At 56.9% G+C, this 22828-nt stretch overlaps 5 protein-coding genes across 5 annotated transcripts; 3 read left to right on the top strand and 2 right to left on the bottom strand.

Annotated features, from left to right (window-relative positions):
- Window positions 1-3718: 3718 nt before the first annotated feature.
- GGS23DRAFT_147527 (aromatic compound dioxygenase) lies at window positions 3719-5291 on the bottom strand. Its single transcript, XM_051511321.1, has 3 exons — window positions 4845-5291; window positions 4350-4785; window positions 3719-4205 (listed from the first exon to the last, which is right to left on the bottom strand). The coding sequence occupies exons 1-3, from the start codon at window positions 5138-5140 to the stop codon at window positions 4005-4007; spliced, it is 933 nt and encodes a 310-aa protein (XP_051370057.1). The 5' UTR covers window positions 5141-5291; the 3' UTR covers window positions 3719-4004.
- Window positions 5292-6150: 859 nt separating this feature from the next.
- On the top strand, window positions 6151-8142 carry GGS23DRAFT_576417 (3-carboxy-cis,cis-mucoante lactonizing enzyme). The gene is made up of 4 exons (XM_051516851.1): window positions 6151-6370; window positions 6463-6784; window positions 6879-6987; window positions 7074-8142. The coding sequence occupies exons 2-4, from the start codon at window positions 6575-6577 to the stop codon at window positions 7901-7903; spliced, it is 1149 nt and encodes a 382-aa protein (XP_051370056.1). The 5' UTR covers window positions 6151-6370; window positions 6463-6574; the 3' UTR covers window positions 7904-8142.
- Window positions 8143-9227: 1085 nt separating this feature from the next.
- Window positions 9228-12060, top strand: GGS23DRAFT_147284 (DUF21-domain-containing protein). The gene is made up of 3 exons (XM_051511318.1): window positions 9228-9989; window positions 10065-10734; window positions 10796-12060. Exons 1-3 carry the CDS (start codon window positions 9536-9538, stop codon window positions 11763-11765), a joined length of 2094 nt encoding a protein of 697 aa, XP_051370055.1. The 5' UTR covers window positions 9228-9535; the 3' UTR covers window positions 11766-12060.
- Window positions 12061-12963: 903 nt separating this feature from the next.
- Window positions 12964-16814, bottom strand: GGS23DRAFT_598510 (GAF domain-like protein; the record flags this gene model as incomplete). The annotated part of the gene is made up of 3 exons (XM_051518793.1): window positions 12964-13332; window positions 13386-15022; window positions 15110-16814. The coding sequence occupies 3 exons, from the start codon at window positions 16812-16814 to the stop codon at window positions 12964-12966; spliced, it is 3711 nt and encodes a 1236-aa protein (XP_051370054.1).
- A 3802-nt stretch (window positions 16815-20616) lies between these two features.
- On the top strand, window positions 20617-22007 carry GGS23DRAFT_147304 (uncharacterized protein). The gene is made up of 2 exons (XM_051511319.1): window positions 20617-21807; window positions 21896-22007. Exon 1 carries the CDS (start codon window positions 21084-21086, stop codon window positions 21735-21737), a length of 654 nt encoding a protein of 217 aa, XP_051370053.1. The 5' UTR covers window positions 20617-21083; the 3' UTR covers window positions 21738-21807; window positions 21896-22007.
- Window positions 22008-22828: the final 821 nt, after the last annotated feature.

Below are 22828 nucleotides of genomic sequence, written 5' to 3'. Positions count from 1 at the left end.
CGGTTGGATATTTCCGACTATGGTGAAGGAGGAACTGGAAATACACTTGAAGCCTCTCTGACGTGCGATTCCTTCCGAGCATCCGGAGTTTACGGCTTGCAAGGATGTAATCCCATACCGCCGTTGCGTCCAGGTCTCTAGACCCTTCATCTACCCAGCCAGCCTTACCTCCGCCTTCTTCGTGTCGTCACATTGGCCGAATATTGTAATGTGCCTAGACTTATCCCACAGGGCGGTCACGCGTCCGCGTTCATGTCCATTACTAACCCCCTAGTCAGGCCAGAGAGCTCCGCGTTTTGCTAAAGGCTTCTTCCTCAACAATACTCGCATCCCATCGGGCTTACGAAGCGAAGCCTGGAAATCCTTGGCAACCGAGGTGTATGGTACGACTTACCTCCATACATCGCCCCGGCGCCTTCAGGCATAGGATCTGCTGCACTTAGGCAGCTTAGCGTCGCCTGATGTAGGACTCGGACTTTCCATTTGATGTCCAAGCTGTCACACCCGTCCCCGCGCCGGCAGACTCGGGATAATCCGACCAACGTGGCGTGAGAAGGGTTTGGGCTGTGGTTGGGCGAACACGTCGCTGCTCGCTCGCCGTCGGCACTTCGGTCCCTGGTAAATGCGCGCGCCCAGTTCTCCCCTCTGCCAGGTCCCTTGTAGGGTTCATGCGTACATCATTGTCATCTGCAAGCAAGGTAGCCCCTAAATGCAAAGCTTGCTTGCATTGAAGATGTACATATTATACATCTACCTACCTACTTAACCTGGCTCCGACCGAGGGCACAGAGACAGACACCCTGGGGTGAAAATATCAACGTCCCATGATTCAAGCAACGCCCGGCATAGTCCTTCCCGACCATCCATCACCTTATATACCTACAGGATAATAGGGGATCTACGTGCGCCAGTAACTCCACTAGCTCTGTCTGGACCCCTCTGACCGCGCGTATACACGGCTCAAGGTTAAGGTTGCTCGTGGTTCGGTATGTTTCTCAGAGAAGAGAAATTTGGTCTACCAGGGAGGGCACCTATAAGGAGCTCCTCAAACACCGGCATGCCTTGGGATGGCAGAATATCTGCTGAGCCCTTCGCGTACGGGTCTACAGAAAGCATATAAGCTAGGCCTCGCTACTTATTTACTCGTTCTCTCTCTCCCATCATCCCTGGGGGGACATTAGGGACGTCAGCGACTTGGCCGATTCGCCCATGTGGCCTTTCCGGGATGCGCAGATGGGTCTCCCGCTATATGGTGGAAAGTAGCTGTGACTCCTCCTCGCCTCTAGTCACTTGCCGGGGAAAAATGACACCTCGATGGTACACGTAAGATATTCCAGATATACCGACACATAGGACCGAAAACATCCCACTTTTTTTCCCTCTCGCGCCCTGCGCGTCCCGACGGCCAGGAGAGTGCTGAGTAAGACCACGAGGGAGGGGTTTCCCTCGGACCCTCTCTCTCTCTCTCTCTCTCTACGCCCCCTCCCCACGGCTAGGCTCCGGGGTGCCTCTGTATGCAGGCCGACGCGGTCGGGAGCCAGAGTGAGACCTAGGCTGTATCCAGGCTAGACGGGAGAACCAGATAGATCGGTCAGATACCACCGAACCTCGCTCTTCCCGCGTTCCCGCCCCCATCCCTATCGCCCCACACGCATGCGCACATGCGCTGCCTGCCTGGCTTACCTGCGTACGGAAGCTAATTAGCACACATTTACGACAGGCGGGCTCTGCCAGCAGCCGGGCTAACACGCGGCCTGTGTTTTGGGGCTCGAGGCGTGGGGAGGGGGGAGGGGGAGGGGGGGGGGCAGGGGCCCTGTCGTTGCTGACATGTCTACCTACATCGCGCACGCTCGCCTGACACTGTGTCCTGGAAGTTGCGTGCGCGCAGAGGGGGAGGGGCAGAGGCGGTGGACGAGAGTCGTGGCCCGGCTCGTTGGCTCCGAAAGGCGGATCCCGGATATAGGGGAGAGCAGACGTGGCTTATGTCCAGCGTCCCAGACGACGCAACGGTGTACGTACGCAGGCAGGTACATCTAATGTGCAACGTCCTCGCGGGGCCTAATACCTCCGTCGATGCGCCGCGAGTATCCGCGTCTCGCACGGCAGACGCGATTCTCCCCTCTGCGAGAAGCACGCGCGGGATGGGCCAGGGCGGGTACGCGCGGCTTTGGCTTATCCCGGGCCGTGGCGGGTCGATGGATTAGGGGGAGTGCGGCGTTTGGATTGGCGAAGACGGAGCCGCGGACTGCGTCGTTGGGCCGTGCCGCCGACGTCCCCGCCCCGCAGGAGGTCTCTGCCGGGGCGCCGACGTGGCCGTCTCAGGCGAGAGCCCCCTGCCGCCCGAGCGCACCGGCTCCCGGGAGATTCGGCCGCGGTAGACCTGTCGGCACCCGACGAGGGGTTGCCGACTTCAATCTTGCCAGATAGACGTCAACCAGGTACCCCACCAACACTACCCCCGGCGCCCCGGGCCCCGCCTTGCTGCCCGAGAAACGACCCGCTGGGCTTGGCCGCGGGGCACTTGTGCCTGCGTCTGCGTCTGCGGCGTACGGTTGCTGGTGGTGCTCCTGGCGGGTTGCTGGTTCTGGGCAAGGTAAGGCTAGGATGAGAAGAGGACGGGCGGATGGGCTGGGCCGTGGGGGTGTCTCGCACGCACTCGTAGGTATTTACCGCACCCGAGGCGCTGGCGTGTCTGCCAGGGACCACGTCCTCGGCCCCAGCCGCCTTCTCGCGTGCGTCGGCGCGACAAGTCCGCCAGTCGAGACGGCCTCGACACTCCCGGGGCCCTCTCCTTTCCTACGGTCCTCCCCTCGACGCCGTCGCACCCGCGGAAACCCGCCCGTTTCCCCGCGCCCAGCACGCCGGCGCCGTGTTTCTGGCTGGCTGGCTGGCTGGCGTGCCGCCTGGCACCCGAGTCGACTGCCGGCGCGAGAACGCGTAGGCGTCTGACGGTGCGTGGTCGGGCCCGCTCGGCTGGCGGAGCGATGCGAAGGGGGTGCCGGGTGAAGAAGGAGAAGGAGACGGACACGGCACCGCCTCCCCAGAAGGGATGCAGGAACAGCGTAGACCACCGCGTCGCGCACGCCCGCGACACGGCACACACCTAGCGCAGGCCTGCCTCCCTCTTCCGCAAGAAAAGAAAGGTGGCAGCGACGTCGGCGCTCGACGCGGGAGCGCGCGCCGAAGCCAGCCCCGGCGGGTGCTCTGCTCCGCTGCGTTGCGTCCCGAGGCGCAGAACGAGGAACGTCCAGGCAGAGGCGGCCCGCATATCTGCCACGGCGGCTTTTCAACTCCTTTGTCTCCCTCTAGAGCGGCCCGCGATGCTTCCCTTGCTTGCTTGTTTAGACCGCCACTAGGGCCTAAGAATCTCGAGATACTCACTCCTCGGACTTGCTTTTGCCGAGGCCTGGGCGTTCGTCAAAACACTAATTAATGTCCCTGCTTGCTCTCCTTACTACCTTCGGGGACGTCATCGGTTGCGCCAGATCATAAGACAGACTCTCGCCGGGCTGGCTGCGTCTCTAGAACGAACTATTGCGGCTTCGTCGCTCGTTCATTATTTTGTACCTGCCGGGCCCGGCCAGGCCAGTGACTGTATCTATATACAAGCATACGCACATATTCACAAACACATACGTATACGTGACTAAAGCCATGCTGTTCCTCCGCATCCCCGTACACACCTCCCCTGTCTTCCCCTTGGGCTGATGCCGCGTATGTAGAGGAGACAGATGGGCGCCGGGTGAGGCATCCCGTAGCGTATCCTGATGGCCATACCGCCTCGTCCTTCTTCCCCACCAGATCTCCCTCTCCGCGTTGGCAGCGGATGTTGTCGGCTAGTGAATATTCCCTTCCCTTCCCTTCCGACCGAGTACGCCAGGAAATCCCCCCTTTCTCTCGATAACGGGTCCTAGTCCCAAAGACGAGTCCCGGACGGCTGTCCCGCCGTGTGGGCCTGCAGGCGCTCGCGTTTCGACCCCCGCCGCGTCGGTGCGCCGGCTCGTCTAGAACGGCTTGCCCTTGTAGTCCTTCGGCGCGAGGATGACGTTGTAGTTGAGCTCGAGCTCGGCCTTGCTGTCGCCCTCGAGCGGCTTGAAGTCGACCACCAGGTCGTCCTTCACCGCGAACACCGTGTCCGACGACAGCCACGGGTCCTCCTTCGGGTACAGCTGCGTCGTGCAGCCCTTGTAGTCCGGGTGCGTCACCTGCGGCGGGGTGTGCGGTCAGCGAGCCGTAGCAGATGTACGCATGTTTTACATGGCCCCTTCTTCCCTGTATATATGTGCATATATAGTCCTCAGGGGAGGGGGGGGGGGGAAGGCAACAGACAAGCAAGGGCCGGGACTCACCATGATGTGGATGTGGGCGGGCCGCATGGGGTGGCGGTCCATCATCTGCAGCAGCTGCCACGAGGGGCCGTCGCGGGGCAGCGAGTAGGCGGTCGGGTAGTAGCAGTAGAACCAATACTTGCCGTTCTCGTCCGCGCGGAACTTGCCGCGCAGGTTGTTGGGCGACTGGTTGTCCGGGTCCTGGAAGTCATACTTGCCGTTGGCCGACGCCTGCCAGAGGTCGAACACGGCCCCGGGGATCGGCTTGCCCGTCACCAGGTCGCTGATCACGCCGTGCATGAGCGTCACCCGCCCGTTCGGCGCCGGGTTCTGGATGATCGTGTCCCCGTTCTCTCGGAACGGCGCGTTCGGCGACCAGAACGGCCCCAGGATCGCCGACGACGTCGGGTCGACGTCCGTCTCTGAGATGATCTTGTGCGCGATCTCGTCGACCAGTCTGAAGGAGAGCAGCTTGTCAGTTTCTCTCATCAGAGCATTGCTCGAGGGGATACGCACGTCTCGAGCCCGAGAATGTCGGACAGTCGGTGCGTCTCGTTCCTCGTCTGCTTGGACTCGGTGTAGACGCGGCCGACCTCGTTGATGTAGCGGACGCCGGCCAGCCATTCGTCGATCGTAAGCTCGACTTCGCGAGCAAAGTCGTGGACGTGTCTAATCAGCGCACTCAAGACCACCCGGTTCCTCTCAGTAGTATTGGGGCCCATAGTGTCGATGACATGTTGAGTGAAGTTGGGATCGAAGCGGGAAGGCTTGGAGGCCTCTGCCGCCGATGCGCCGTTAGTCACGGAAGACATCTTGGGGACTGTTCGAAGGACGGATGGTGAGAGGCTGGGGAGGATGGGGGGGAACTGGTGAAGGAAAGGCTGACGTCCGGATGGGCACAGGAACGAGGAGACACGAGAAATATATAGATAGAGAGCAGGCGGAGCACTTGGAATATATACAAGACTAGACCCGACGTCCCATCATCCGGTAGAGCAGAAATATTCCGCCGAATGGGACGAGGAGCGAACTAAAACAAGCGGACCGGTAGTGATAGCGGCAGCGGCAGCGGTGCTACAACCCTTTACGTTTCCCCCATCAATTGCTGCCATCGTATGAGCAATGGGCCATCTGTGATAGGTTATTCGAGAGGTGAGAAAACCCCGCCATCTCGAAGCCGCAACGTGTGGATCGGATTTATCTCACGGCAGCCAAGCCGTATACAACCACCAGGTGCCTCGGGTGATTTATCGCCCATGGAGGGGCGGAGACGGCTCGACAGGAAGGGGGCCGGCCTTCTAGAACCGCAACCTAGGATCGAGTGTGTGTCCGGGGTGGGCACAACGCATCGCATTGTCCTGATAGTTTCCCACTAGAGTCTGGGCATTCCTTGAAACACTGGATGGGCTTGAAACATGTGCTTCCTGGCGATGTCCGCTGGCCGCGTCCTCGCAAAGCCCGCCTAGATGTCCATCGAGACCGTTCAATTAAGGTCTGGTAGGCCTACTAGACGATTGCGCAAAGACTGACGGGTCGACTTGTCGGGATGGTCGTTGTTCGGCCAGGGTCCAGCATGGCGACATCACACCCTGTTCACACCTTGACGCGCGGCGGGGAACACAGTCGATGAAGCGTTTACCCGGCATTGCAGCGTGGCAAATGCAGATTCAGCATGTGGCCATCCACCCGGGACCTAGTAACGAATTAACCCGCGTGCCGCGACCACTTACCGTTAACGAATAGGTGCAGTACGAATGGTGTGAGCTCGGAAGACAGGGGGGAGGGCTGGGAAAATGGAGGAGGGGGAAAGGAATATCGTCGAGTGGGTGCGGGGACGCCAAATGGGGGACCCTTAACCAACCCACCGCCGCCGGCACAGTGCCCGGGACGACGCAGCATGAGAAATGATGGGCGCGATGGTCTTCCCCAGCAAGATGATGCTAGAGCTTGGATAAGTTGGGATAGCGAATTCCGCGAATTCTCACGCCGAGGGACAAGAGGGAAATAGAAAAAAAACCCCCCCAGCAAAAAAGAAGACAAATGTAAGCCGAAAAACACTAGAAACCACGCCCCGAGACAACCCTGCCGTCGTCCTTGTGGCTACACGGTTTGAACCCTAATCTCCCACCTCTAGATGGTACCTGTGTCACTAGTGTGCGACTAGGTGATGAAGAAGCCGGAGGCCAATTCCTCAAGACGTCGAGCCCGGCCATCGACCCATCCGTAAGAGACAAGCCTGCAGTCACATGCTCGCTCGAGCGCGCTTCTATACTCGGAAGATCCCCTCCATCTCGCGAACACATCAGAAAATGCCCATTCACCACTTGATGGTAGGGACATGGACCCCGCCGGGGGCTATCTTCACTGTCGCTTTCGACGATGAGAAATTGACGCTGGAGCTGGTGAAGAGGACCGAGATCCCCCACGACGAACCCATCTCGTGGATGACCTTCGACGTAAGTTGTATAGAAAGGTTATAGAGGGGCTGGGCTGTGCTGGACCGGATCAACTTTCTCAGCGTGCGCATCTGCTCACGCTTCGACCTTACAGCACACCAAGACGAACATTTACGGCGCGGCGATGAAGAAATGGTCTAGCTTCGCCGTCAAGAGCCCGACCGAAATCGTCCACGAGGCCTCGCATACGATGGAACATGATCGTAAGTCTCGCGGCCACTTCGTTGCTCGTCTCCCCTACGCGGCACCTACCCTCAACATTATTAACTCTCCCCGTTTTGGCGCGCAGCCCAGGCGAGCTTAGCCACGACCAACACCCGGGCCATCTTCCTGCTCGCCGCGAAACAGCCGCCGTACGCGGTCTACTGCAACCCGTTCTACTCGCACGCCGGGCACGGCGCCGTCTTCTCGGCGTCGCCGACCGGGGCGCTCGAGCGCAACATCCAGAACTACCCGTACCAGCCCGACACGGGGATCCACGGCATGGTGTTCGACCCGACGGAGACGTACCTCTACTCGGCGGACCTGCGGGCCAACAAGCTGTGGGTGCACAAGAAGGCGCCGTCGGGGGCGGTCGAGCTGGTGGGCAGCGTCGACGCGCCCGACCCGGGGGACCACCCGCGGTGGGTGGCGATGCACCCCACGGGCAACTACCTGTACGCGCTGATGGAGGCGGGCAACCGGCTCTGCGAGTACGTGATCGACCCGGCGACGCGCATGCCGGTGTACACGCACCACGCGTTCCCGCTGATCCCGCCGGGGGTGCCGCGGCACGACACCATGTACCGCAGCGACGTGTGCGCGCTGTCGCGGTCGGGCGACTACCTGTTCGCGTCGAGCCGGGCCAACAGCTTCGACCTGCAGGGCTACGTGGCGGCGTTCCGGCTGCGCGGCTGCGGGTCGGTCGAGCGGCAGCTCTGCCTCAACCCGACGCCGACGAGCGGCGGCCACAGCAACGCCGTCGCGCCGTGCGACTGGAGCGACGAGTGGCTGGCCATCACCGACGACCAGGAGGGCTGGGTCGAGATGTACCGGTGGCGCGACGAGTTCCTGAGCCGCGTCGCCCGATGCAGGATCCCGGAGCCGGGCTTCGGCATGAACGCTATCTGGTACGACTGAACGCGAGACAAGACGAGACGAGATGGGACGAAAACGGGAACGGGAACGGGAACGGGCTGGACGGCTTCGTGAGATGCGGCCGACGGGTCGTCGACTCGGCGATGGCTTGCGGAGAGGGAATACCCCTGATAGAGGGAAGAAGGTCTGGATAGATACCTACTCATACTGATGCAATGCGAAATACTCATAGAGATTACCTACCTAGCTAAACGGACTAATCAATATGGGTTATCGAGTAATAATGGTGAGTAACGCTGACGTACTACCTACATAACCAGGTACCTATAGTTGCTCCCTTGCCTTCTGCAGGCGCTTATCTCCTAGGTACCTTTATAGGCGTTTTAGGGTACCGAAGAGGTACGTGCATACGCCTGGCGAGAACGTTGCTCGGTTAGGTCCTCTTGTGTATCTTGTCGGCTTACCCAAGTACCTTAGGTACCTAGCCGTGCTTCATGCTCTACGTATCCAGGTAACCCCCGCTTTTGGAGACCGGGATGCACACCGCTCACCGTCTAAGGTACCTAAGGTATGCCGTTAATATATGTGTACATACTAGTGTGCATGTACCTACATATCTCTAACCTCGTCATCGCTATGCAGGCGCTCCGTCGAGAACTCCATCGGCCTGCGCCGTCCGAAGCAAGGCGCAGCACGAGGCGGGGCCTACCTAGGTAGATGCGAGTGGTGGAGCAGCTTGGCTACCTGACTGAGTGGATGATAACGAGGTTAGCAGCGTAACGAGGCAACTGGCCAAGCCCGGCAAGGGAACCTTGATGGGTCGACCGCATCCGATTATCCGCGTCTCCCCTGGTACATGCATAATGTTCGCATATGCGTCTATCCGTCGTATGCACCCGTCTCTTTCGTCTATTGTTTCTTCGCATCGCATCGCCGCCGCTCCCTCTCCCTGCATCCGCATAACTGCGAAGCTCGTCCGACCAATCCCGGCTCCGCGATATTGCCCATCCCCAAGCTGCGCGCAGCTCGTCAAGGTAATAGAGTACGGTGATAGCTGAAGCTCGACCTTATCGGCTCGAGGCGTATCGAGAAGACTTCTATCTCGACCTGGTCCTCCCCAAAACCCTCTTCGCCGGCCTCTTCTTCCTCTTCCTCCACCCTCGATTCTTCCATCTCGCCATAAAAGAACCCGGAGCCTCCCACTGTGCGCCCACTACACCGTAATATAATACTATCAACTAGTGCCGTCGATTCTCCCCTCCCCTCCTTTCCCTTCTCTTCTCTTTTATTCTGTACCCGTGTCTGAGTCACCCTCTGACTCTGTCGTGGGCTTTTACTCTTTTCCTTTATTTGCCTTTGGGCCTGTGTTAGTGACGGCGCGGTCGTTGGACCGTATACTGGTTGGCTCTTCCGTCGACTAGCCGAATTACTTCCTAGGCAACGGGAATTTGTAGCGGGTGACACCGTTTCGGGGATACCTCTCGTCTTGGTTGCTCGGCCTCCGAGCGCCTGCGAATCGCCGAATCGAAAGGAATTCCTGTTGAGAAAGGAACGTCTGTCTTTACCGTTCTGTTTTTGTTCGCTCGTCTTTAAATAATAAAAAAAGCAGTCCCTTCCTCCGACTGTACCGCGTTTCGACCTGCCGACTGGTATCCATCTCAATTGAGACAAAGCATGGGAATCGACGGTGTTCTTCGCGCCCGGACTGTTGTACTTGGCGTATCTCGAGCTATCTTCCTCTCGCTGGGCTTCGCGTTCGCTGCCCCTCTGTCTCCCGTACACCCGTCTCAACACTACGACGACGATGTTCCCGAAGCTGACGGCGGCGCCCTATGGGTGCTCTTCGCCGTATCCATGGCCCTCGTGCTCTTGGGGGGCGCCTTTGCCGGGTTGACCATCGCTCTCATGGGCCAGGACGAAATCTACCTACAAGTAATATCCCTCGACCCCGAGGAACCTCAGCGGAAAAATGCTAAACGCGTTTACGACCTTCTTATGAGAGGTAAACACTGGGTGCTGGTGACGCTCCTCCTGTCCAATGTCATCGTCAACGAGACCCTCCCCGTTGTTCTGGACAGGTGTTTTGGCGGTGGCGTTGCCGCGGTTGTCGGCAGTACCGTCTTAATTGGTAAGAGGAATCTCAGGCGGCGTTCGCTTTTGTTTCTTCTCCAGGTCCCTTATGCTAATAATATTTATTTCATAGTTATTTTTGGCGAGATCTTCCCTCAGTCTATATGCGTTCGCTACGGTCTCCAAATTGGCGGTTACATGTCGAAACCCGTCCTCTTCCTCATGTACCTCATGGCCCCCGTCGCGTGGCCCACTGCGAAGCTTCTCGACTGGATGCTCGGCAAAGACCACGGGACCATATACAAGAAGAGTGGCTTGAAGACGTTGGTGACGCTTCATAAGTCACTGGGCGAGGTCGACGAACGGCTGAATCAAGACGAGGTCACCATCATCAGCGCCGTCTTAGATTTGAAGCGCAAGGCTGTCGAGGAGGTCATGACGCCCATGGAGGATGTCTTCGTCATGTCAGAGGACACGGTACTGGACGAGAAGACTATTGATCAGATCCTCGACGCGGGGTATTCTCGTATACCGATTTACCAAACCGGCAATCCGACAAATTTCGTCGGTATGCTTCTCGTCAAAATTCTCATTACGTACGACCCCGAGGACGGTAAGCGGGTTAAGGACTTTGCTCTTGCTGCCCTCCCCGAAACCCGACCGGAGACCAGCTGTCTGGACATTATCAACTTCTTCCAGGAGGGGAAATCCCATATGGTGCTAATCTCGGAGTCCCCCGGCGATGATCATGGTGCCCTGGGAGTCGTCACTCTCGAAGATGTGATAGAAGAGCTGATTGGAGAGTAAGTCGCGCCCCATGCATTCTCTCCTACTCGTTCATCGTACTCACCGTCACAACCGTAGGGAAATCATTGACGAGTCGGATGTTTATGTCGACGTCCACAAGGCCATTCGTAGAACTCATCCTGCCCCTAAGGCTAGGGCTCTGCGGAAAGACATGTTGATCAGCCAGATAGAAGCCAGGGAGGGAGCGCTTATCGACATTGAGGAGGAGGATGGGAAACCCGATCAACTTAGGAGGACTATATCGCTTAGCAGTAGGACCGAATCATCCATCCTCGGTACCAGCCCGAAGGTGGCGACCCTGTTGATGCGAAGGCGCTCCGGGGGCCAGGATGGTCAACTGGGACAAGGCCCGATACCGGTCAAGGCCAACTTTGGAGACATTAGGGATCACTTCAAGCACCTTGGCCCGTCGAACCCAGCATCGAACCCCAAGAGTTCACGAGTTGCAGCTGTTAAAATCAAGCCAGGCCGGGCCGGATTGAGCCCTGCTGTCGACACTGCGGACAGCGCGGAAAACGCCGCGGACGAGCGCACGAGTCTGCTAAGGCCACTGCTGAACGCGAAGGACGGCATCCAAGCCCTCCAGCAAAGCTACACCGAGCCCTCCGGCGCCGCCGCCAGCCCTCGTACCTCGCCCGAGATCGCAGCCAGCGTCGCAGACGGAGTCTCGGACCACGTCGACCAGAGCACGCAGACCGGGGCCGACGCCGCCGGCACCCGGAGCCACGCGTCGCCGACGCGGAGCTCGACGACGGACAGCGCCGAGAGCGGCCGCGAGACCACGGGCCGGCGCAGGGGCCACGTGCGCAGCGGCAGCATCACCGAGAACATCATCGAGTCCGGCGGGATCCGCAAGGTCGTGCTCGAGGCGAACAGCAGCTCGTCCGAGGAGGACGAAGGCGCGGGGCTGCACCCCCCGCGCTCGGCGGTCTCGTCCACCCAGGGGGACGGCCCGTCGGCTCCTCCGACCGCGCCCAGGGGCGACAGGAAGAAGAACCGCCGCAAGAAGAGGAGCGGCGGGAAGTAGTAGTTACGGGCTCTTTGTATCTTTGTGGTGTGGGAGCTAATACGGGAGAGCAGACAAGGGGGGCGGACATAAAATTAGCTAGCTATTGGGCTGGCGGGGACGGGGTGGCGCTCCGAGCTCCGATGCGATATGATTAATACCACTAATACGGCATTTTACACGATGGGGTCGGCGACCCATATCTCACCCACCTTACCGGTGGTGGCAGACCCCGGGGCAGGGACGGGGGGGGTGGGGGGAGAATGTGCTCTAAGTGCGCGCGCGCGCTCGCATGTGTTTAACGACACACGTGTAGTCATAAGGTACGGAAAAATGTATATATATATGTACGCGCTCGCGGCCTAGATAGCGGTCCCAATGCAAGCCGCTCCCGCCAGAGCATTTTTTATTTATCCGTTTCAGTTGCCGTGCTATCCTCAGGATCCCGCGTAACTAGAAATCCGTGCACCCTCTTTTGGTGGGAGCGGGCGTAGTATCTATATTACGACACCCCCTGCCCCTTCTCCCGCTTCTGTCTCTTTGCTTTGTCGGGAATGAAGGGATAATCTCTCCCTCTCTCTCTCTCTCTCTGTGTGTGTGTATGTGTGTGGCTATGTACATTGCTGCACGCAACCTAGTACCCGACCAACTGAGAGCCTGGAGAACTATTAGCGAACGTGGGTGAAGCTATCGACGGAATCGTACGCGGTAAAAATGTCGTCTTCCCGAGTGTCGTTAGAGCCGCGGTCTACTAAACCTCGTCCGAAACGCGAAGCAAACTACCGTGTGGGCAAGCGAGCCGGCGAGCCTCCTCTGCGCTTCACCGTCCGATTTAACGTTGTCCGTCCAACAGTCCTCCGTGTGCCCTCTCTCCCCGACGGCCGTAGATAGCGTTGCGGGATCGACGAGCCCAAGACATGTATATGTTATCCCCGCGGATGCACAGTCCCGTGGGGTATGTATATTAGCAGAAGACGGCAGGGCAACTTGCGTTCGTCGTACCGTCCAGCACATATCCGTCATGATATAACTTGCCCCTACAGACGCGATATGCCGTCTGACCACCCCAACTGATTTGAAGGTGCATCCAGGCACCGCCAGTCTGGAGGATTCAACCCTGCTCCGACACGGGTACGCCATTACTGACCGACTCGATAATCATAATCGACGGAGGAACCGTACAATAATTCGGGGCCAAAGAGCTCATCGAATGGACCACTCATGTATTGACGCGACTTGGGGGTGTCATTATTTTGCGAGACGCGCTCCCCCCCATTTCGGGGTGGAGCGAAAACCATCCACCGCGTTCCCAATTGCCAGGCACGTAGAGGCACTCGCCTCGGGCCTTTTCGCTGGCGATCCCCTTAAAGAGGTAATCGAGTCGTTTGAAATCGATTGGCTTTAAAATCCACCCATCAAAGCCGGCCTTGACATATATTGACCTCTCCCGTTCCAAAAGAGACGCGGACACGGCAAAGATCGGAATTCTCGCGCGCTCCCCGGCCGGCGTGGACACTCGCGGATATTTCCCTGATGTCTCGAACGCTCTTATCATCTCGGTGCTGGTGAGACCGTCTACGATGGGCATCTGTGTTGGTTAAAGGTCAGTTACATAGTAGATGACGCCACCCGAGAACTTACCTGCATGTCCATGAGAACAACATCAAATGCGCTGGGTCGTTCTTCGTAAACAGTGGCGCAATCTTCACCATTAACCGCATGGTACACGTCGTGCCCGACCTTCTCAAGGCGTTTCTTGATTATCATCATGTTAATTGGGTCGTCTTCAGCAACGAGTACCCGTAATTTACCTGGGTTCTCTGGGGAGGGAGGCGTGTCTTGGTTGATATGGCCGATGTCACGTTTAGATTGGCTGGGGACTTCGAACAACACTTCAGACTGCAGTTCTTTTGGGGATACCGCGGGTTTATCAGAACACTCATCTGACATCTTGACGGGTTTGATAGGTGTTTTCGTATCCGTGACGCTGTATGCCCTGCTAGATGAGTTTGGTGGAGCTTCGATTAGGTTTGTTGTCAAGTGTGGTGGAGTAGTGTGCCGTTCTATACTTCTCGTATTGACATTGTGCGCCTGGATTATGTTGAGGCCTTGGATAGAGGCGCCTCTGGTGTTAGAACTCATACTCTGTTCTTTAGCACTAGATCGCTGTACACCCTTACCAGCGGTCTTCTCCTCAGGCTCCCCTAGGGACAAGGGCGTCTGGATCGCGTCAATCAGGCGGTCCGCATCGCTCTTGTTGCTCTGAGCGCCGAGACTAGTGCCGCTCCTCAGGGAACTGATACTTCTCGCCTCGTCGATGCTTCGTCTTTCCATGTCGGCGCGGTTCTGTGCAGAGACTGGTGTAGACGTTCCTCTATTTATGAGCATAAGCTCGCCGACGTCTGTCCGTGGCAAGGCCTTGGTGACGGACGGAATGCTGTGGGTTGGCAGGGAGTCGACGGAAACGTCTCTGCCACTCATCTTCTCGAGAGACTCGACCGTTGGCAACTCGAAGGGAATTTGGATGACGAATCTTGATCCGCTCCCCTCCTCTGACTTTAGTCGTAACTGGCCGTCCATATTTCGAACTATTCTAGCGACTACTGCAAGACCTAGACCTAGAGCACGGCCTCCGTCTGGCTTTTCAGCCTCCGTAATAGCCGTAGGTTCGTCCGCATCTGCAGTAACCTGCTCAAGGTCCCTGAACAGATTGTCGAGCTTCTCCCTGCTCATACCGCAGCCTGTGTCCTGGACCGCGATTTCGACTCTGATGCGAGTCTCGAAAATCTCCGACACGTAATACTCGACCTCGACCAACCCCTCGGTTGTATGCTGCATTGCATTTGCTGTTATATTGGAAACCGCCTGGCGTACGCGACGATAGTCGCCGTGGACGTATTCGGGAAGGCCAGGATGCTCGGTAATCTTGTAGGATATTTCTTTTCGCTTGGCGTCTACCTTGAAAGGTTCGGTGGCTTCCCGTATACAAGCTGACAGGTTAAATATCTCGTCTTTGATCAACTCCTGACCCTCTTCTGTGTTGGTTAGATCTAGGAGGTCGTTGATGACGTATATGAGCGATTTCGATGCCGAGTGAGATCTTGCTAGATTTTCTCGGGTCTCATCGTCGAGCGAACCTTCCAAGGCGATTTCCAAGTAGTTGATAATGGCGTTTAATGGTGTGCGTACTTCATGTGCGGAATTGGCTAACAGAAGTCGAGTGAGTCGGCTACTCTGCAATGCCGCCTCTTTTTGCCTCCAGACCTCGATGAACTTGCCTGAAACAGTGTAAGCAGTCTTCATCATATATGGGAGTTGGGGGAAAGGAAGTCTGGAGGCCTGGAGCCATTGTTTTGCATACGTACCATATACTAAGCATAGCACTGCAGCAGTTTCTACTTCTTCTTCAGACCATTCCCTGCATTTTCCGACAATAACCTCGTGCCATGCTTGGAAGCTCGACCGCGGTTCCAAGAAATTCGTGGTTCCCTCTTTGATGACCTTTTCGTACGGGTTTCCTGCCCATTTTACCTCTCTGACTTGACTCTTGCGACAGAAGGCGATGAAATCGTGCCCACCTACGCTCAGTGGAACATATAGTAGGCCGGCGATAGTAGAAAACCCAGGAGGGTAATCGAGGTCGCGAAAATCTTCGCGAATATCGTGAATAGTCAAAACAGAAGTAAAATTCCTCAAGCGTAGGTACTCGAGCATGGCGAGCGCTTCCTGTGACTGCTCAACCTTTCCTAGAATCTTGGTCTCTCCCCGGATAGATAACATACCGAAGTCTGCATTGAATAACTTGAGCAGGTCTTCGGAGGAAGCAGTGATGTATCCGGAAGGATTTTTATCAGTTGGCGCCGTGTTAATGAGCTTCCTGGCCTGCAGACGTGCCGCATACGAGAGACGTTCAATATTACGCGATGCCGTATCCCCTATTAGTCGGCATAGCTTTCGAATCGGGAACGGAACTCGCATCCCGTTGGGGCCGTAGCTATGGCACGCGATGAGACCCCATAGCTCATCGAATGCATTAATCGAAATGGACATGGAGGACCGGACGGCCATGTTAGCGAGGTATTTGAGATGGATAGGAGACATGGCGCGAAGGTAGGAATAGCTAAGGTCAAGCGGCTGCTCCAAATCATCCAAGGACCGGCAAACGAGTCTAGCTGAGTTTAGATCCCGGTCGTAGAGCATCCGGACCTTGTTGAGTTTATAGAGATCGCGCGCTTGTTTCGGGATGTCGGAAGCAGGGAAGTGTAGGCCGTAGTATAAGTCGCGAGTCTGGGCAGGATCAACGAGTTCAGTCACGACTTTCCCGTTAAACGCGGCATCAAATTGGTATATCATGACTCTGTGGAAGCCAGTCAACTCCTTGATGATCCCTACCAGGATCTTAAGAAACTTCTCCAAGTTCGGTGCAGACGATAGCTGCTCTTGAACTTGGGACATTATATCAAAAACTTGCATAGCACTGGCCTCGCCACGTCTTTTGCGCGCGTTCCTCAGTACCCTCAAGGGCTTGCTGCTGACTCCTGTGCTCTCTTGGAGTTCTTCTATTGTTGGGTGTTGGTAGAGCGTGTCCTCGGGCTCCTCTGGAGTCAGCTCGCCCGGTGGCCGGAGAGGATGGTCTTGGTCATCTTCAAGCTCAAATTCGCAAATGACCAGGTCGGGGTGATTATCATTTATGTGAAGCGCACACCAGAGCTTAATAGACCTCTTATGAGGAGGCCATATGGATATGCTAAACACGTCGGGCCCGTTGACTGCGGGATCCGCCTCGTCGTCCCGTATAAAATCGATGTGGTCAAGAAGATTATCTGTCTGCTCTTGACTAAGTATCTCGGTGAAGCTTTCAAGCCGAAAAAGCTCTTGAGGAGAGAACCCAATGATCTTCTTGGAGTTCTCGCTCACATATCGAACGGAGAATCGACTTTCGGTCTCCTCTCTTAAGGCAACGAGGAGCCCAAAGGACTGGACGGCGCCTGGGGTATGGATCGGTTCGTCTTCACATCGCTGCAAAGTGCCATCCCTACCCGTGATAACGGCATGGCCCTCATCAGTCATCAAATGACGGAACCGGGTGGTTATTAGAGTATCATCGAGCCCTTCGAGAGACCCGCGGCCAATAGATTCTCCCGGGAGGCTACTTCCTGCATGCGAAGGCTTGCCCTCCCCTGCCTTATCAGAGCTTTCGTCCGAATTCGCAGAGCTAAAGAACGACAATGGCGCAACGGGATCTGGCCGTTCCAACGCGGACGGTTGGCCTGTGATGAAGCCGGAAGAGGTATCCCTCCTCCGTCGTCTCTTCGATTCGTGAACATCGGTTGGCGAGTCCCGAGGCGACGATCCTGGAGCCGAGATGGTTTCAACTAGCTGCGGTCCGCTCGGTTTAACTGGTGAAAAGGGGGGTTCGCTGGGCCGGCGCCCATCCCAGGTTGTCTCATTGCGCAAAGTATAGTCTTGGTCACCCTGACCCTGCGACGATATTGAGGTTTTCCGTTGCGACGGGTTGACACTGACGACGGAACGAATAGGAAATACTCTATCCGAAGGGTCAACGGCACTCCTAGCGCCTGAGCCATGGCCGAGCTGATGATCTGAACCATCACTCCAGGGCGAAGTAATTACAGGGGGCAGATCCCGTTGAATATCAGTGTCCATCGAAAGGGGAAAGTTTTCCGTGAAGGACCTGCGGCTTCGGGTTTGGGGATGGTTGGTAGTCGTATGTGTGCCCGCAGACCGGCCATGGATCGCAACCGCCTCGTGCGACGAGATTTCTATGTGATCATCGCGTTGAGTACCACTGCGAGGGGATTTGGTAACGAGGTGGTTAGCGGCTTCTGGCTGGTGATCAGGACTTGACTCCATATTATCACAAACATAGGGACGACCTAGAAGTCGAACTCGTTTGGTCGCAGCTAATAACGGCACCGGCAGTGCCTGAACGCAGCCCTAATGGCTCACTCGAGGCTGTCTCGAAAACCGGGCACGCAGTTTCTCATACGTTACTGAAACCGAGCCCGGAACCCGAAAAGACGTTCAGTATCTCTTCCCACGTGCTCGTACTCTCAGCAAGAGGGGGGAAAGGTGGATTAGAGGAAGCAGGGGCCGCGGACTATCTGAGGGATAGAGCCGAGGGGCACAAGAAGAGGGGAGAAGAACAAAAGGTGTAGGTGTGTTTTCCGTATCTCGGAGGGTCTGGAGGGGAGAAGCGATAGAATTCGAATGCCTACTACGGCAGGCACGAGCAATAGCATGGATTCCCGGAGTCGTTGACGGCTGACTATACAGAGGAGTCGATGAGGCTTTTGAAGCAAGGCCCTGCGTTCTACATACGAGGCACTAGGAGCGCTGTGGTAGGATTGCCACCCATCGAGTCAAGGCTGGCTTGGCCTGTTGGTGAGGCGGGATGGTCCACGGCAACGCGCATCTAAGGTAGCGAAACAGAAGCTAGGGACAGAGGGACAGGGCGAAGCACCGGGGTGGCGATGGTCCTCGAATGGGGCAGCTAAGCATTTGTGACATGCTGTGGGTGGGTAACAGTAACAGCGCCATGCGTGTCTCTCAGCGGTAAACGGCGCAAGGGTTTGGAGCGAAGAGCATTGGTGCGAAGGCTGGGGGTGGAAGGTCGCTAGCTCATCGAGGCGGTTGGTAGGCGGGTACGCAGTGAGGAACAGAGAAGTCGAGTGTGAAGAGCGTAGGTAGAGAACCCAGGACGCGAAGGAATATAGGTATAAAGAGCGTGGAGGTGAGAGCGAAAGAGCCCCGCGGCGATGCTAAGAGAAGAACAGAGAGGAGGTGGGGGAGAGAGTGGACTCGATGAGGTTCTGAATGGCGGGTATGTCGATGGGAGGGAAGAGGAAGCACCCGAGATAGGTGCCTACCAGGTACCTACCTACCTACCTACCTAAGTAAGGTAGGTATCGGCAACGTGAGTTCCAACTTCCCAGGCACAACACGGATACGCATTGGCCGTGACGTCAGTGGCGTGTAAGGTGGGCGAGTATCTGCCCGGTACTGGGCCACCCGAGATTGGGCGGCGACATACCTATGCAGTACTAACGGCACCGGCAGACTCGACTCGCGTGCTCCTCCTCAACCGCCAACTCCTGCTGTTCCTTAGCCGCTGCGATATGGACGGTACTTAGTAGGGACCTGATATAGGCGCATTGGGTACTTACCTCCTCCAGCCGTCGACCAAGAAATGACCGCCTGCCTCCCACCGGCAGGTAGGTACCTACCTCCCGCCTCAGAGGTTACCTACCCTTACTTAGGGTGACAGGGGGGGGGACGGAGGAATTCTTGCTTCGACGGGGTTCCGCAACGGCTATAGGAATGAGGTTAGTTATTTCGATCGGACGCCTGTCATGTTTTGGGCGCCAAAGAAGAGGAGGGATCTACTATAAGAGCTTGTATCTGGCACGTTACGCGCCTGTGCCGCAGCCCCTCTAGACGCCCTCTCCTCACCTTAGGCACATCCTGACCTGCATGCATTGCTCACGGACGGGCTAGAGGCATCTAACGAACCCGTGGGACGCTTCACATCCCTCACCACTAGGCCAGCCGCACGCTGTTCGAGGTGTGCGCATGTTCGAGACAAGATCGAGTTAGACAACGAATTCTTTGAACCCCGGCCCGCGAGCGAACAGCGCTCATTCATTGTCCCCTCCCTCGCGTTGTCTGTTGATGGCTTCCGTATCAGGAGCCGGGATGGTCCAAGGAACGCCACGCGCTCTTTTGTCCTCGTCTGTTTCCACGTTTTCTGTCCTTTTAGCGGTCTCTCGTCTATAAATGTGGGCTCTCGCGGATGAGAGTGTTGAATCATCATCATCGCCTCAGTCATCACCGGATACCCCAAGCTCTCAAGTTGCCAAGCCAATAAAAGACCTTGGTGTACCCGACATTGCTTGAGTAAACAGTCGAACAGGATCACAATATCCCAGGTAAGTTGCTCAATCTCGGCCAACCGTCGGCCAATCGCTACTCGGTCAAAATGGACAGATCTACCCAGTCCACTCCCAGTCCCACGTTTCCTCCCCAGCTTCCCTTGAACGTTACCACCGACTGCAACTGTGGCAAATGCGACCGCGTCGTCAAAATGGACTCGGACGCTGGCGCAGCCAAATCATCCGGACCCGATGACGTAAAAATGACTGGGAATGACCTTCTAAGCATGCTGTCCGCGCAGCAAAAGACTGGGCAGGACGCAGAAGAGAAGGACACGGACATCGATATGCCAGATGCTCCACCTATCGAGGAGGCTACGAAGGTGATGGCTTTATCGATGCCGGCTCAAGGGGAAATCGAAGCCCAGATCCTCGAAATCATAAAGAAAGGTAAGGTCAAGTCGATTACCAAGGAGGGCGATCGGCTCGAGGTCCGCTTCTCAATTGCATAGTTCCCGGAACCGTTGCGTATCATCATGACGAGAAGGTAAGGATGCTTGTAGTGCGAGCGTACAGTAAGTAGCACCCCTCATATGCTGAGTAAGTAGCCAGTTGGAAACATATTAAAACAAAACAATCGTCTCGAACCTTTTGGGAACATTGGCTGTAATGTGCGTTGTTGTTGAAAGATGAGCCTCCTAAAAGAACCAACCCGTACCCCCCATTGATGATAGGTACCCCTTCTAACTTCTAACCTCGTTTGAGTCTTGGGATGTATACTAAGGGGGGTACATACTTAGGTAGCTACGGTTATAGTCTCTCATCAAGATCTTCAGAGGAACTGCAGGTCTCTCGGCGCCTCTAAATACGTATATGCCTGCTGTCTCGCGTGCGTTATAATGGACGGCAGCGGGGCTTTTTGTGCCATGAGTTCCATAAGAAAATCAGGAACATTGCAAACCTCAAGTGCATCACGCTAGAGTAAATTGGACCACTCACATATCCACAAGACCTATCGAGAGCTTGTCTGTAGCGGTGACATACCCTTAGCTTCTTAGGCCGACATATCATTACCCCCACAGCTAAGAAGATACAAGATCTGTAAAGATATCAGACTAGGAGACAGATCAACTACTATCCAACGCGTAGAGATGTCACGGTAGTATTACCATGTGGATGCGACGGTGTTTATGTGGGGTGCATCGGAGCAGTCCGTTCCGTACGGTACCTACCTACCCACCTACCCACCTACCTATTAAACGATCGAATCAGACGGAAGACGCCTCTCCCAACCGGGATTTTTTTTGCATGCCTCCTCAAAAGTTGATCACGCCTGTGCTATCCGCCGCACCGATCCCGAGACCATCCGACTGCTACCTGAATCGCCGCTGGCGGGAGCTGAGACTATCGGGCTAGGAGACAGCAGTGACATGCACCCGCCTGCCTAATGGGGAAGGACTCGGTACCTCGCAACTGGCCGCCCTCGATCCGGTACCTCTCGCAGCCGTCGTACGCGGCGCACCTCACGGAAGCGCAGCGCGAGGCCGCCCGGACGCGGGGAGGGGGCGCGGCGGCGGAGATACCGCGGGACCTGGCGCGGGGGCCGTCGGCGGCGGTGAGGATCGTGGCGATCGGCGAGGCGGCGCACCCGGCGCGCGGGCAGCGGGGGCTGTTCGCGGCGCGGCGGCTGGCGGCGGGCGCGCTCGTGCTGCCGTACTACGGCGTGGTGCACTCGGCGCTGGCGCCGCACGGCGCGGCCCACGAGGCGTCGGACTACGACCTGTGGCTCGACCGCGACGCGGGGCTCGCCGTCGACGCGCACGACGCCGGCAACGAGGCCCGCTTCGTCAATGACTACCGCGGCGTGCGCGCCCGCCCCAACTGCGAGTTCCGCGAGTGCTGGGACCCGCGGCGCGGCGGCGAGCGGTGCATGGCCGTCTTCGTCCTGCCCGCCGGCAGGAATGCTGCGGGCATCGCGAAGGGCGAGGAGTTACTCGTCAGCTACGGGAAGGGGTTTTGGAGCGAGAGGAGCGATGAGCATCGAGACGGTGGTGGCGGTGGCGGCGACGGTGACGGTGGCGACCCTTGGGCACCCAGGTAGTTCATGCCAGGGACGAAGTGGAAAGACCGAGTACACGTACACGCAGGTCAGTTTCCATCGATATATACAGGTATGTATGGAGGCTAGGTACCTCATGCCTACCTCCTGATTATTACCCAAGGTATTCCTGCTAACGCGCGGGATTGTCACCGTCACAGAGAATCGCACACAACACCGAGCCAACCTTGTAGACTGAGAGGGCCGGACTGACATGTCATCAGTCTAGGAAGCCACCGACACAACTGCGAGACATACCTATGGCGCACCATATATCACCCACTAACGAGCTTGGCACTATCGAGCGGTTTCTACCCGATGAGTTAGCTTTCTGAATGCATGTTCTTCATGGAGATACCTCCCAGCTAGCCGCTCGGTGGCTGGAAGTGGGTCGCGAATGACGCGGATGATCTGCACGGACATTTCAATACGTGGGTAAATTGCGGGCGCCCCCACTATGGATACACAGATATATACATATAAAGCGTGGGTCTGTATGCACTTACGTGTGTATATCGACATACATACGTAGGTACATACCTACGTACCTCATAGTACTCCTCAGGAAAAGTAGAGAAGTACCTCTGTAGGTATGCAGGTACTCCGGTACATGCACCTCTCCCGGGCCATTCCATCCGCGTGCTCCAATCAGCGCACGGCTCTACGCCAGGTCGGGGCGCGCCACCCGCACCCAACCATCGTCTGAGAGAGTCCGTAAGTCCCGTCACTCCCTCCATTTCCACCCCCCCTCCGCAAAATTCTTTTTCCAACTCCCTTCCCTCACCAACCCAACTGCGCCGCCACACCTGATTTGATCCATCGCCCATAAGTTGACACGAAACGTTTTCCCGTCGAGCGCGAGCGGAAAAGGCAGGAAAATCTAAGGCCGGCCGGGGGCGAAAAAAAAAGAAAGGACCTGGAAAAACAGATCGGTCATCTTGGAGCGAGACATTGCCCATCTCGGCCGTTCGAGTTCTTCCTCCTCCGCTGCTGGGCAAATCCGGAACCCGTCCGTCAATTATCCATCCCCATATTACTGGCAAAAAAAAAAAAAAAAAGGCCGTCGCAAGCTCGTGCCCAGGTACGTCCATCCT

This window comes from Durotheca rogersii (assembly GCF_024521655.1).
Source record: "Durotheca rogersii strain YMJ 92031201 chromosome Unknown GGS23scaffold_18, whole genome shotgun sequence".
Lineage (NCBI taxonomy): Eukaryota > Fungi > Ascomycota > Sordariomycetes > Xylariales > Xylariaceae > Durotheca > Durotheca rogersii.
The sequence above is the reverse complement of the archived record's forward strand: the minus strand, read 5'-3'. Positions and strand labels throughout refer to the sequence as shown.

Excerpts from the sequence above, each read along its gene's own strand:
- GGS23DRAFT_147527 (XM_051511321.1), bottom strand. The coding sequence starts at position 5,140 with ATGTCTTCCGTGACTAACGGCGCATCGGCGGCAGAGGCCTCCAAGCCT. Across the intron at positions 4,786-4,844 it reads GACATTCTCGGGCTCGAGAC|ACTGGTCGACGAGATCGCGC; the intron begins GTGCGTATCCCC and ends GCTCTCCTTCAG. Across the intron at positions 4,206-4,349 it reads CCGCCCACATCCACATCATG|GTGACGCACCCGGACTACAA; the intron begins GTGAGTCCCGGC and ends ACCCCGCCGCAG.
- GGS23DRAFT_576417 (XM_051516851.1), top strand. The coding sequence starts at position 6,575 with ATGCTCGCTCGAGCGCGCTTCTATACTCGGAAGATCCCCTCCATCTCG. Across the intron at positions 6,785-6,878 it reads TCTCGTGGATGACCTTCGAC|CACACCAAGACGAACATTTA; the intron begins GTAAGTTGTATA and ends TCGACCTTACAG. Across the intron at positions 6,988-7,073 it reads GCATACGATGGAACATGATC|CCCAGGCGAGCTTAGCCACG; the intron begins GTAAGTCTCGCG and ends TTTGGCGCGCAG.
- GGS23DRAFT_147284 (XM_051511318.1), top strand. The coding sequence starts at position 9,536 with ATGGGAATCGACGGTGTTCTTCGCGCCCGGACTGTTGTACTTGGCGTA. Across the intron at positions 9,990-10,064 it reads CGGCAGTACCGTCTTAATTG|TTATTTTTGGCGAGATCTTC; the intron begins GTAAGAGGAATC and ends TTTATTTCATAG. Across the intron at positions 10,735-10,795 it reads ATAGAAGAGCTGATTGGAGA|GGAAATCATTGACGAGTCGG; the intron begins GTAAGTCGCGCC and ends TCACAACCGTAG.
- GGS23DRAFT_147304 (XM_051511319.1), top strand. The coding sequence starts at position 21,084 with ATGGGGAAGGACTCGGTACCTCGCAACTGGCCGCCCTCGATCCGGTAC.